This window comes from Ranitomeya imitator, chromosome 4, assembly GCF_032444005.1.
Source record: "Ranitomeya imitator isolate aRanImi1 chromosome 4, aRanImi1.pri, whole genome shotgun sequence".
In the NCBI taxonomy this organism is placed as follows: Eukaryota; Metazoa; Chordata; class Amphibia; order Anura; family Dendrobatidae; genus Ranitomeya; species Ranitomeya imitator.
This window is the reverse complement of record NC_091285.1, coordinates 445,325,767-445,341,077: the sequence shown is the minus strand read 5'-3', so window position 1 is coordinate 445,341,077 and position 15,311 is coordinate 445,325,767. Positions and strand designations below refer to the sequence as shown.

The 15,311-nt window shown below is 47.3% G+C and overlaps 1 protein-coding gene across 1 annotated transcript in view; it reads right to left on the bottom strand.

Annotated features, from left to right (window-relative positions):
- PTPN9 (protein tyrosine phosphatase non-receptor type 9) overlaps positions 1-11,976 on the bottom strand; it is a 28,061-nt gene extending 16,085 nt beyond the window's left edge. The window contains exons 1-4 of the mRNA XM_069765675.1: positions 11,639-11,976; positions 8,945-9,088; positions 732-821; positions 498-634 (exon numbers count right to left, since the gene is read on the bottom strand). Coding sequence (XP_069621776.1) covers positions 498-634; positions 732-821; positions 8,945-9,088; positions 11,639-11,671 — 404 coding nt within the window. The 5' untranslated portion in view covers positions 11,672-11,976. The remainder of the gene's footprint in view (positions 1-497; positions 635-731; positions 822-8,944; positions 9,089-11,638) is intronic.
- Between the last annotated feature and the right edge of the window lie 3,335 nt (positions 11,977-15,311).

Sequence of the window (15,311 nt, the reverse complement as noted above, 5' to 3'; positions counted from 1 at the left end):
TAACCTGGAAAAGAGCCCTTGGGTGTTAACAGATTTACACGCACATTGCAACACAGTGGTTGAGATCCATGGCATTTCTGTGGGCAATTTGCAGCAGAATACAGGAAAATACTGACTTGACTTTCCATAGCATGACCTGAAATAAGTACAGAATTTTTTATCCCAGCATGTGAATTGGGTTTTGAAAATTCCTCTTCTCTTGAACTGTATCTTATGTGACCGTGGCCATGGCATTCTAATTCATTAACCTAATATACCTCCATCCATATTCCATGTTAAGAAGGCACAGTGACCTTCTGGAGTGGGTCACCTCCTTTAGCCAGACTGCAGAACCCCAGCACTGAAGGTCTCCTGCCTCTGACTACATACACTCCTATCATAAAACATATACTCTAAAGTTGTATTTTACACCTTCCACACGTCTGCAGTTTTTGATGTGTCTGGAGTAGAACCAATGTACTAGCTGCTGACATCATTAGTTCCCGTACTTCTCTCACCTCTCCACTGTACGGTCCAGCAGGTAGAAGAGGGCCTGGAGCACCGTGTGCTGCATCTCTCTACTGTTCTTTCTTGCAGGGTGGTGAAGTTTAGCAGTAAAGATGGCTATGGAGGCTCCAGTAGGTGCTCGTACACTCTATTAGGAGATAAAAATGTCATGATAATACAGACCTTAACATTTTGTAATACTTTTTAACACATATATATCACAACTTCTGAAAATAAATTCTCACCAGCACAGTAAACTTGCCACTCAGCAATTCAGACAGCAATGGTTCCTGCAAAGGGTTTAGTCTGACGATCCCTTCTCTCTGACGTGTTTCCTGGTATAGAAATATAGAAAAAAAATGCACTTTACAACCACTGATATGAATAATGCTGTGGCTATGTGTCTGTCTGCTCGGTGAGATATACAGATACCCATACACAGAGTAGTGATTTAACGTCATTTGTGGGATTTTTATTTTTAAGACAACAAAATAGGACTAGATTTTAGCAGCAAAGTAAATGTGAAAACCAGCAACCATGGTGCTGTGAGCCAATAATAGGAGGCCGCGATCTCCACTGATGCCAATGTTCAAGGAACAATCAAAATACTCATGTCATTCCTTCTACGCCAGCGTTTCTCCACTCCAGTCCTCGCAGCCCCTAAACATGGTCATATTTTCAGGATTTCCTTAGTGTTGCACATGTAATGGAATTATTAACAAGGCATAGAAATGGCCACAGGTTCTCTCTATAGGATAGCCTCAAATCATGTCCTGTTGGGGGGCTTGAGAACCGGAGATGAGAAACACTGTCCAATGATAATAATGCTATTCAGTCCTGATATATCTTGATCATTGCTTGCTGTCAAGAAATGGAAACAGAGCGAACAACTAGGTGACTTTTAAAGGGACAGTCGAGATGTTAAAAAAAAAAAAAAAAACACAATACATGGCTGCTTTCTTCTAGGAACATCACCACGCTGAAGCTTATCAAGCAGTTTTGGCCAATGTCCTTAAATAACACTCCGTGAAATGTCTAAAACTTTTTGTGACTTGCCATTTTTAGGCCAGATCTGTCCACTTTTTGAAAAGCGAGCGGAGTTTAGCAGGGAGGGTTGAAGTCGACAAATTCAGCTGAACGATGCACCAAGTTCTTTAGGGGTGCATGAATTGGGCACCCCACACAGCAGTGCATTTTTCATTATGACTGGCATATAAAACGTCCATCTTGATTAACCAGTCTTTGTGTCTGGTACTTTGCCTCTGACTCTTAGGGTACGTGTCCACTTCAGGATGGCCGGCAGTTTTGACGGAGCGGCAAACTAGCTCCGCCCAAAGCTCCGCCCCCTTCTGGAGACGCGATGATGCCAGATGTGTTCATTGCACACATCCGGAATCATCATACCCCACACATAGGGCCCTGTGTTATACCTTGCAGCAGCGCCGCAAGGTAAACGGACATGCTGCGATCTAAAAAGACGTGCCGCGTGTCCGGAATCGCAGGGCCGCCGGATGCGTGTTACCACGCATAGTGGAGACGGGATTTCATTAAATCCCCTCCACTATGTGGTAACATCTGGACGCTGCGTGTTTGACGCTGCGTCTCTATGCAGCGTCAAACATGCAGCGTTTCCTGAATGTGGAAACATACCCTAACGGCTGAGTTTACACAATAAGTATTTGGTGCGTTTTTGATGTTGCAGGATTTCCGAAGCATCTCTACACCAATTAGCTATATTAGGTTGCTTGCACTTTTTGCATTTTCCACCTGCAGTTTGTGTCTCATTTTGGTATGCCATGTCTTAAATTAGCAAAACCAAGGATAAAAACAAAATGAGCAAATACCCTGCAGCAAGTAAATGAATAAATAAATAGTGTGTGTCAATAAATCAGTACTTCGTTAACACTATTTTGATCAAAAGAGCGCAAAAGTCATCCCACGCGACAAGGTGTACCCGATCAGGATGGACCCCAACTCTTGTAGTTCATCTCCGTACATGCCAGCAAACCTCAAAATAGACAGGGCAGAGCAGTACCCAACACCAGGGCCGCCATCAGGGCATGACAGCCGTGACTGGCGTATGGGGCCCGGTGAGCAGAGGTGGCCCGCATCGGGCCCCGTCTCATCTGGTCACCGGGCCCCCCCTGCAGGCGCTGCGGCAGCTGCACACTATTGACGTGCGGGCCCGCGCCCGCACGTCAATAGTTAACAGCCGCCAGCCAGTCTGAGGCTGGCAGCTGAATAGGGCCGCAGTGCGCACTCGCCGGCGTCTGACGTCATTGTCAGCCGCCGGGCCCGGCGAGTGCGTCTGTGTGGAGCCTGGGGGGGATCTTCGCCCGGCGCAGGAGCATGGCCAGGTAAGAAGTCGTGTTTTTTTTTTTTTTCTTTGAGAGCTGCGATCCAGGGGGGCCCGGGGGGCAGGATGATGGACACACAGGGGCAGAAATGCTGGACACACAGTGACAGGGGCAGAAATGGTGGACACAGTGGGGCAGAAATGCTGGACACACAGTGACAGGGGCAGAATGCTGGACACACAGTGACAGGGGCAGAATGCTGGACACACAGCGACAGGGGCAGAATGCTGGACACACAGCGACAGGGGCAGAATGCTGGACACACAGCGACAGGGGCAGAATGCTGGACACACAGCGACAGGGGCAGAATGCTGGACACACAGCGACAGGGGCAGAATGCTGGACACACAGCGACAGGGGCAGAATGCTGGACACACAGCGACAGGGGCAGAATGCTGGACACACAGCGACAGGGGCAGAATGCTGGACACACAGCGACAGGGGCAGAATGCTGGACACACAGCGACAGGGGCAGAATGCTGGACACACAGCGACAGGGGCAGAATGCTGGACACACAGCGACAGGGGCAGAATGCTGGACACACAGCGACAGGGGCAGAATGCTGGACACACAGCGACAGGGGCAGAATGCTGGACACACAGCGACAGGGGCAGAATGCTGGACACACAGCGACAGGGGCAGAATGCTGGACACACAGCGACAGGGGCAGAATGCTGGACACACAGCGACAGGGGCAGAATGCTGGACACACAGCGACAGGGGCAGAATGCTGGACACACAGCGACAGGGGCAGAATGCTGGACACACAGCGACAGGGGCAGAATGCTGGACACACAGCGACAGGGGCAGAATGCTGGACACACAGCGACAGGGGCAGAATGCTGGACACACAGCGACAGGGGCAGAATGCTGGACACACAGCGACAGGGGCAGAATGCTGGACACACAGCGACAGGGGCAGAATGCTGGACACACAGCGACAGGGGCAGAATGCTGGACACACAGCGACAGGGGCAGAATGCTGGACACACAGCGACAGGGGCAGAATGCTGGACACACAGCGACAGGGGCAGAATGCTGGACACACAGCGACAGGGGCAGAATGCTGGACACACAGCGACAGGGGCAGAATGCTGGACACACAGCGACAGGGGCAGAATGCTGGACACACAGCGACAGGGGCAGAATGCTGGACACACAGCGACAGGGGCAGAATGCTGGACACACAGCGACAGGGGCAGAATGCTGGACACACAGCGACAGGGGCAGAATGCTGGACACACAGCGACAGGGGCAGAATGCTGGACACACAGCGACAGGGGCAGAATGCTGGACACACAGCGACAGGGGCAGAATGCTGGACACACAGCGACAGGGGCAGAATGCTGGACACACAGCGACAGGGGCAGAATGCTGGACACACAGCGACAGGGGCAGAATGCTGGACACACAGCGACAGGGGCAGAATGCTGGACACACAGCGACAGGGGCAGAATGCTGGACACACAGCGACAGGGGCAGAATGCTGGACACACAGCGACAGGGGCAGAATGCTGGACACACAGCGACAGGGGCAGAATGCTGGACACACAGCGACAGGGGCAGAATGCTGGACACACAGCGACAGGGGCAGAATGCTGGACACACAGCGACAGGGGCAGAATGCTGGACACACAGCGACAGGGGCAGAATGCTGGACACACAGCGACAGGGGCAGAATGCTGGACACACAGCGACAGGGGCAGAATGCTGGACACACAGCGACAGGGGCAGAATGCTGGACACACAGCGACAGGGGCAGAATGCTGGACACACAGCGACAGGGGCAGAATGCTGGACACACAGCGACAGGGGCAGAATGCTGGACACACAGCGACAGGGGCAGAATGCTGGACACACAGCGACAGGGGCAGAATGCTGGACACACAGCGACAGGGGCAGAATGCTGGACACACAGCGACAGGGGCAGAATGCTGGACACACAGCGACAGGGGCAGAATGCTGGACACACAGCGACAGGGGCAGAATGCTGGACACACAGCGACAGGGGCAGAATGCTGGACACACAGCGACAGGGGCAGAATGCTGGACACACAGCGACAGGGGCAGAATGCTGGACACACAGCGACAGGGGCAGAATGCTGGACACACAGCGACAGGGGCAGAATGCTGGACACACAGCGACAGGGGCAGAATGCTGGACACACAGCGACAGGGGCAGAATGCTGGACACACAGCGACAGGGGCAGAATGCTGGACACACAGCGACAGGGGCAGAATGCTGGACACACAGCGACAGGGGCAGAATGCTGGACACACAGCGACAGGGGCAGAATGCTGGACACACAGCGACAGGGGCAGAATGCTGGACACACAGCGACAGGGGCAGAATGCTGGACACACAGCGACAGGGGCAGAATGCTGGACACACAGCGACAGGGGCAGAATGCTGGACACACAGCGACAGGGGCAGAATGCTGGACACACAGCGACAGGGGCAGAATGCTGGACACACAGCGACAGGGGCAGAATGCTGGACACACAGCGACAGGGGCAGAATGCTGGACACACAGCGACAGGGGCAGAATGCTGGACACACAGCGACAGGGGCAGAATGCTGGACACACAGCGACAGGGGCAGAATGCTGGACACACAGCGACAGGGGCAGAATGCTGGACACACAGCGACAGGGGCAGAATGCTGGACACACAGCGACAGGGGCAGAATGCTGGACACACAGCGACAGGGGCAGAATGCTGGACACACAGCGACAGGGGCAGAATGCTGGACACACAGCGACAGGGGCAGAATGCTGGACACACAGCGACAGGGGCAGAATGCTGGACACACAGCGACAGGGGCAGAATGCTGGACACACAGCGACAGGGGCAGAATGCTGGACACACAGCGACAGGGGCAGAATGCTGGACACACAGCGACAGGGGCAGAATGCTGGACACACAGCGACAGGGGCAGAATGCTGGACACACAGCGACAGGGGCAGAATGCTGGACACACAGCGACAGGGGCAGAATGCTGGACACACAGCGACAGGGGCAGAATGCTGGACACACAGCGACAGGGGCAGAATGCTGGACACACAGCGACAGGGGCAGAATGCTGGACACACAGCGACAGGGGCAGAATGCTGGACACACAGCGACAGGGGCAGAATGCTGGACACACAGCGACAGGGGCAGAATGCTGGACACAGTGACAGGGGCAGAATGCTGGACACAGTGACAGGGGCAGAATGCTGGACACAGTGACAGGGGCAGAATGCTGGACACAGTGACAGGGGCAGAATGCTGGAGACAGGGGCAGAATGCTGGAGACAGGGGCAGACTGTGAGACCCAGGGGCAGAATGCTGGACATTGGGGCAGAATGCGAGACACGGGGCAGAATGGAGATACGGGGCATGATTGGAGACACGGCGCAGGATGAAAGACATGGGGGCATGACTGGAGACAGATGGGGCAGGATTGGAGACAGATGGGGCAGAATGGAGACACAGGGGGCATGATTGGAGACAAGTGTCAGGATTGCAGACATGGGGGCATGGTTGGAGACATAGGGGGCAGAATGGAGACATGGGGCATGATTGGAGACACTGGGGGCAGAATTGGAGACAGATCGTGCAGGATCATGGGGCAGGATGGATACGATGGAGACAGATGGGGCAGGATGGAGAGATCACATGGGGCGATCATATGGGGCAGGATGGGGAGATCATATGGGGCAGAATGGATACCCATGAGGGCAGGATGGGAGAACATCTGGCTGACGCCAGGAATGAGACACACGGGGCCAGGCTGGGGGATATTATTAATACCATAGGGGCTAATTTAGGGATATTATTACTGCAGTGATGTATTTATTTTATTTTTTGAGTATACTGTTTTAAATGGGGGGCGGTCCTGTTACTGTATAGAGTGATACTATGTCGCCTTCTTCATGTGGTGTAATGTAGAAGTTGTGAAAAATTAAGTAATGTGTTCTGCAAGCGGAGCTCGAGATAACTGTTATTTCCTGCAGAGAGAAGTCCTGGCTGGATGAAATGATGGCGGTCTCTGCTGGATGAAAGATGAAGGACTTCACCTAGAGACGTCACTGGTGAGTCAGTGTGTTACCTATACACTGACACTATACACTGTATACAGAGCTCCTGTGTATAATTTCACTAGTGATCACTATATTATCTGTACACAGACACTGCATACTAAATACAGATCTCCTGTGTATAATGGCACTTATGGTGATAGTATGGTGCTTTTTTTTAAATTACTGATCAGAATTGTAGTATTCAGTCACTATGTGGTGGTAATATGTGGTCTGGACATGATGTTGTGGTATTTGTTCCTTGTATGTGATATTGTTCGATCACTGTGGTGGTAATATGTAATCTGGTCATGGTGTTGTGGTATTTGTTCCTTCTATGTGATATTATTGGTCATTTTAAAAATTGAAAAATAAATAAAAATATACCTAAATTGTATTGCATATTTTAACAAATATTTAATAGGTTACAGTAGAGTAGGGCCTGGCCAAAAGTGTCTACCGTGTTATGGTGGCGGCTTAAAAAATCTTTTGGCCAAAACAAAAGCTGCCTGCTATGTATGTGATCTGGTGATGGGAACTGTTAATGTGTGATTGGTGAGAAGTGGAGTTTTTCCAAGAGAGAGCGGTGGGACTGTGGACAGTTCGAGGGGTGGAGCCTGGAGGCGGGGCTGGGGTGGAGCCTGGGCGGAGTCTCAAGGGGGCCCCGAAAATTTTGCCAGTATGGGGCCCCGAAATTTCTAGTGGCAGCCCTGCCCAACACCTGACTGTTTTGCACCTGTACAGACAAGATGCATAGCCCAAAAAGTGTGAACCACACCCCTGCACGAACAAAGTACAAAAAACTAAAACAAAACCAAAGAAATGAGCTGAAACACATGTTGCTATAAGCTGTGGTGTTTGTCTCCTTTTAGGATGTCATATTTTCAATAAATCGTTTGTTTTGGATACATCCTGGTACTTAGCTTTGATGAAACTGTATTGATAGTCATGTGCGAGTAACAAGCATTTTTTCAGTGTTTTTTGCTACGGAAATGCATTCAAAAAGCATATGCATTTTTTCACATGCAGATTTTCCTCATCTAATTCAAGTCTATGGGGAAAATCCACAAAAAATGCATATTTGCTCCAGGAGTTGACATGTTGCAGATTTAAAAAATGAATTGCAGGTTAGTTTACATTGCATTAAAAAAAAAAAAAAAAGCACAGTGAGCAGGAGATTTCTGTAAATCCCATCCACTCTGGACAAAAAATATGCAACGTCAAAAATTAACCAAGTACTCATCGTGAGACCTTAAAGAAATTGCCCACTACTTTTACATTGATGACCTAACCCTCACGTGTTATTTCATTCCCTATGGGTTCTGATGCCCTTTATACACCTAACAGTTTACTTTTTCTTTTTTATGTTCCTATCCTTAGGATAGGTTACTAATGTCTGATCAGTCAGTGTCCAACACCTCCGCTGATCAGCTGTTAGGCTACGTTCACATTTGCGTTGTGCAGCGCAGCGTCGGCGACGCAACGCACAACGCATGTAAAACGCATGCACAACGCAGCGTTTTGTGACGCATGCGTTCATTTTTTGCATGATTTTTGGCGCAGAAAAAACTGCATCATGCAGCGTCCTCTGCGCCGACATTTGCGCCAAAATGACGCATGCATCACAAAACGCAAGACAACGCATGTCCATGCGCCCCCCATGTTAAATATAGGGGCGCATGACGCATGCATCGCCACGGCTGTGCCCGACGCTGCGCCGCACAACGCTAATGTGAATGTAGCCTTACCGGTGGCCGCCGCCAGCCACAAAGTTCTCACTTGGGGAGGTGCTCCATCTTCTGATAGTGGCCGCCGCAGGATACTGCACATCCACCTCCTATAATGGAGCTGGAGATGAGTGGTGCAATGTTTTCATTCGGTTTATTTTCTATATAGCTTATAGATACACGGAATATGCATTGGGCACAACTACTTTTCTATATGAAAGGATTATCCTACCATTCCTCTTGAAATGTACATATGGGATGACTATACTTAAGTGTATATAACCGATAGATTCTGTGCAGCTCATCCCTTACCCTGTATGAGTGGAACAGTTCAATTGCTCGGAAAACGTCAAATTTTCTCGCCATTAGAAACTTTACGGCGACATCCCAGGAGAGAGGGGGCACTGAGTGAAAGGAAGTCCAGGAATTCATCTCCTGCAGGAACCGCTGCGTGGCCTGGGAAAAAAGCATGGGTATGTAAAAATATCCCAGACTGGGAATGCCAGGGAGTGACACAGCGCAAAGTACACAATGCTGGGAAATCATGGCGCAGAAATAGTGAGAAACACAGTGTGGCGCTTATACAACAACTGGTTGATGGCATGTGGCACTTCAGCGGGCATTTTAGACAGCATGGACTGGAACAAAGATGTTTTGTCCAGACGAGCCAAGTAATGTTAGCGGAGTAGGATACGTTACGTTTTATGGTTGAAGATTGACAGACAACAGATGGCAGAGGTACGGAAGAGGCAGTATTAACCCATAAATGAGAAAAACAATATTTACACAGTCGTTTTACCAGGAACGTGCTAATATACAGTATGTCAACCAGATAAGATATTGTTATGTACAGGCAGATAAGTTAGAAAAAGTAATAGGAATCTGCTGTAACTTTACTACGAATATAAGGCCCCGATATGCTAAGCCTGCAGCATCAATGCTGTATCTGCTATCTGTAGACGTAGATTTTAAAACTGGAGCCATTTTCATCTTTTTTCTTAATAAATATGACAAACTACATCTCATTGGAGACCACTTTTCAAACTTGATTGAGAAAAGTGGCAAATTTATTCCAAAAAATCATTTGCAACTTAATATAAAAGCTGAAGTTTGGTTAATATTTTCAAAAATAAGTCAGAAAACTAACAGCGGTTTGCCATGCCTTTTTTATATTTATTCATAGACTTGCCACGTTTAAAAAAAGGAAAAGAAAAAAAAGAGCTCTTTATTCACCCGCTGCTGTCCCTGGTCTTTGATGACAAGGCTGCAGCGATGACATTACAACTATACTGCATGGGACAACGCTTCATGTTATGTCCACACAACATCTTTTACAGGTGGATTTTGCCTGGAGCCGCTGGAAAAAGTGCACAATAAACTTTAAAATATAATGTACATGTGCAGAGCAATGATAAAACGACTTGCAGTGTGTAGGTTTTGTATTTTTTCACTTATTTTAAGACCTCATACAAATGGTTTTGACCGATAGATCGGGTACCTGTTATAGTCTATGGAGCTGTGCTCGAATACTATGTTCCAGTCCCTGCGGCTGCATGTCTTGCGGATGATCGACAGCCGTAACACACGCAGGGAAGGTCTAACAAGCAATCTAATCCCTGCAAGTGTTGCGGCTGTTGAACAGCCACGAGACATGCAGCGGCGGGGACTGGAACATAGTATTCAAGCACCCCGAAGATCCTCTATTAGCACACGAGCGTACTCCCATAAAACCTTATCTGAGCACGCTCGCTCATTACTACTGACTGTGTGACAAAAAAGTCTGATTTTTATCAAATGTTATCATTTTCTGATATTATGACTATTATACCTACTACATATTGGGATAGGATAATGGAATACCCTTTTAATGCTACATATGTGCCTAATGAAACAGGGTAAAAGTCAATTTATTATTATATGGACTGGCTAAAATATGTGGAAAATCAGGCAAAACAATTATTTCACTTCTGCTTACAACATAAAGAACTACTTACGGTTGCTTACATATTCTGGAGTGCTGTACAGGGACTGTAATCATTCTCATCTCTGCGTGCCCCCAGTTGAGCGCACATTTCATTTTTTCCATCTTGCAATACTCTTTTTTTTAGGGCACATTTCAGAAGACATTTACGGAATTTGGGATAAAGCCCACTTGAGCGCAGGATGATTTTACTACCAGATAGATTCAGATTTATGACCCGAGTGCCAACCATTGTGCTGCCCGTAGCAAGTATTTTAATGCCGAAAAAAAAATTCTGTATATTAAATGGGTTTTCCAACAAGTGGCATTTATCACCTATCCAAAGGATATAGTCTGCTCACTACGGGGGGCCCTCAGTGATCCCCACCAGTCACTACAATGGGTGTACTGAGCTGTCTCGCTGCTTGGATTGGCAGTAGAGCTGTGTAGCTGGCGCGGACAGCTGAAAGTGACAACCCAGCTGTCACTGTCAGTCCCATGTTCTTGCAATGGAGGCGACACATTTGACAACCTCTCCATTCATACTCCTCCTCAGTGCAGTGGGGGAAGGAACATGCAGTTCTGGTTCTAGTAGTCCACACAATTAGACATCCCCTTGTTTCTGTTGCAGGATATCTAGTTTGTGCCTGCAGCTTGCTTCTTGCTGTAGCAGTATGGTGGATGGAAGTTTCTGCAAACCTTCCTGTGCATGTGGTCTGCTGAGGACTGGATATACTATACAATTGACAAGCTATTTTTTTTGTAAATAGAAAAGCATATTTTACTTCTTAAAATGGCTCTGAAATCCCAGTATATATATATATATATATATATATATATATATATATATATAACATTACTAAAGCGCAGAATATCTTGCCTTCTTCCACCGGCTGCTCCAGAACACACATTTGCACATGCTTTGCAGATACTTACGGTCAATACAGATGTGTTTTGCACACAACTGCCCTTTTTTAACCCAGTTTACTGACAAACTCAGCTCCGCTAATAAGCCAATAACATAGACTATACACAGTGAAAATTACCTGTTCCTCCTCTGGTGTCAGGGCTTGGGCCATGCCTGCAATCTTCCCTCCACTTCCCAATTCCTACTACAGGCTGGGGCTTCTGAGAGGCCTATGTAATGGCCAGGCCTCTCCTACAAAGCTTCACGCTGGAGGCCCAGAGACGAAGCAGAGGATCTATGGGTGGGCTATGGCTGCCCCCCTGCTTCACAAACCACTACAGGAAGGCTCCTGCCCAAGATTTCATATGGACGGGACATTTTTTTACAGGGTGAGGGGAGAAAAGGAAGCAGTCATAAAAAACAGTGAGACATCCAGAAAAGATCCACAGGCACCCTCTAGTGGCACCCATTAACTCTGCAAGAAAGGAAGAGCTCCATGCGTAACCCCTTCATCACCACCGCCCCAAAACAAATAGCCTCCTCTTCATATGTGTACAGTAATGGGATCTCTTTTAGGCCATGTTCACACATTCAGTATTTGGTGAGTTTTTTACCTCAGTATTTGTAAACCAAAACCAGGAGTGGAACAATCAGAGGAAAAGAATAATAGAAACATATGCACCACTTCTGCATTTATTTATCCTGGTTTTGGCTTAAAAATACTGAGGTAAATATTTGAGGTAATATTGAGGGAAAATACTGACCAAATATTGACCATGTGAATGAGCTACATGCAGAATAACTGAAATATCTAGTAAACTGCAATCTATGGGATGATAACAGTTTATTACATTATTCGGTTCTGTGAAATCTTTCTACCTCCATCTCCATAACCTAAAGGCTGTGTAACATGATGCTCACTATCTTGAAGACAAGCCAGGAAAAGAAAATGCCAGCACATATAGTGCTGGCAGACACCAGAGCACAAGTACACACCTACACAAATAAAATTGAGGACTGTAATCTATAGCCAGAGCTGTAAATCAATGAAGAAAGGAACGGAGATAGACGCAAAACAAGTAGGTGTGACGATGTACTGAACTGGTTAACCACGCTTGGTATGAACATTATGGCTCGGCATAGCCTTAATGAAGGGGGTGTTGGAGTACAAAGTAGCTATTAACCGTCACGCGTCACTGCCAGAACGGTACTCCAGTCACTACATTTACGGCGTATATGACACTAAAAGGGGCATCATTTTTCAAGAATCTGACGTTCGGTTGCAACCACATCCGTTCCATGTTACACCCATATAGCCATAGCTGGCCAAGACTGGTGTGTAAATGCCAAATGTTGCAATATTTCTGTGCAACTTTCACATCATGCAAAAATATTGCCACTTATGTTGTTTAAATGCCAGAATTCAGGAAAAAACACCTTAATGAATCGTGGCCGTGGGCCTTTCTGAAAAGACTCCTTCAAAGGGTGGTCTGAAGGGGTTCTATGGTTAAAATTGCCAAATGCTTGTCATAAAAAAAACAAAAATAAAAACAAACACATGACTACTGCTTATCCCACAAGACTAGGGCTACACATCAACATTGGTGTCAGCAGATTTCTAGTCTTGGCCAGTAGGATACTGCTTATTACCATATTCTCATAATATACACCATGGACATGTAAAGAGTATATTCCAAATCGCCCACTTTATGATCATGGAGATCAGACTGAACATATAAAAGGAGCCTAATCCTATCACACAAAGGGAAATCTGCACCAAAAGTAACTATTCTTGCAACTATTCTGCCCTTAGGCTAAGTTCACATTAGCGTTTAAGCCTGCAGCATGGTGCTGCGGACTTCTTTCCTTAAGCTCCGCCTACTTTCGCATGCGTCCTGCATTCCTATCTTTAACATTGGGTACGCAGGGACATGCGTTGTATGCGGATGTGTCCTTGTGCGTCGTTTTGACGTGCCTGAACGCAAGAAAATGCAATATGTTGCGATTATCCCAATTAGGCCACGGTCACACGTTCAGTATTTTCCATCAGTATTTGTAAGCCAAAACCAGGAGTGGGTGATAAATACAGAAGTGGTGACTAGGGTTGAGCGAAACGGGTCGAACATTTTCAAAAGTCGCCGACTTTTGGCGAAGTCGAGTTTCATGAAACCCGATCCGACCCCTGTGCGTGGTCGGCCATGCGGTACGCGACTTTCGCGCCAAAGTCACGTTTCAATGACGCGAAAAGCGCCATTTCTCAGCCAATGAAGGTAAACGCAGAGTGTGGGCAGCGTGATGACATAGGTCCTGGTCCCCACCATCTTAGAGAAGGGCATTGCAGTGATTGGCTTGCTGTCTGCGGCGTCACAGGGGCTATAAAGGGGAGTTCCCGCCGACCGCCATGTTACTGCTGCTGATCTGAGCTTAGGGAGAGGTTGCTGCCGCTTCGTCAGAAGCAGGGATAGCGTTAGGCAGGGTCCATTAACCACAAAACCGCTTGTGCTGTAGCGATTTCCACTGCCCAACACCACCTTCGGTGTGCAGGGACAGTGGAAGCTCCTTTTTTTTTTTTTTTTCCTCAGCGCTGTAGCTCATTGGGCTGCCCTAGAAGGCTCCCTGATAGCTGCATTGCTGTGTGTACGCCGCTGTGCAAACCAACTGCTTTTTTCAAAGCACAAATCCTCTTGTTCCTTCCTTTCTGCACAGCTATCTTGTTTGTTTGTCCACACTTTTTATTTAATTTGTGCATCAGTCCACTCCTTATTGCTGCCTGCCATACCTGGCTGAGATTACTGCAGGGAGATAGTAATTGAAGGACAGTTCCTTTTTTTTTTTTTTTAGTGGGAGATTAAGATTGACATTTCTGCTAGAGTGCCATCTCTGTCTGTGTCATCTCTCACTCAGTGGGCCATAGAAAGCCTATTTATTTTTTTGCTTGATTTGGGTTCCAAAATCTACCAGAAAAAATCACAACATCAATCAGTGGGAGAAAAATATTGGCCTCAGGGCTTGTGTGCCACTCCTTACTCCTGTGTGTGCCATCTCTCACTCAGTGGGCCATAGAAAGCCTATTAATTTTTTTGCTTGATTTGGGTTCTAAATTCTACCTGAAAAAATCAATAAATCAATCAGTGGGAGATTAATATTGGCCTTTGGGCTTGTGTGCCAGTCCTAAGCGTGCCATCTCTCTCTCTCTCAGATAGTGGGCCATAGAAAGCCTATTTTTTTATTATTTTATTGGGTTTATATATTTTCCCTGGAAAAAAAAAAAAGTGGGAGATTAATATTGGCCTCTGGGCTTGTGTGCCAGTCCTGAGCGTGCCATCTCTCTCACAAATAGTGGGCCATAGAAAGCCTATTTATTTTTTCGGTTGATTTGGGTTCATAATTCTACCTGAAAAAATCAATCAATCAATCAGTGGGAGATTAATATTGGCCTTTGGGCTTGTGTGCCAGTCCTAAGCGTGCCATCTCTCTCTCTCAGATAGTGGGCCATAGAAAGCCTATTTATTATTATTTTTTTTATTGGGTTTATAAATTTTCCCTGGAAAAAAAAAAAATGGGAGATTAATATTGGCCTCTGGGCTTGTGTGTCAGTCCTGAGCATGCCATCTCTCTCACAAATAGTGGGCCATAGAAAGCCTATTAATTTTTTTGCTTGATTTGGGTTCCAAAATCTACCAAAAAAAATCACTAAATCAATCAGTGGGAGATTAATATTGGCCTCTGGGCTTGTGTGCCACTCCTGACTCCTGTGAGCGTCATCTGTCACTCAGTGGGCCCTAGAAAGCCTATTTTTTGTTTTATTTGTT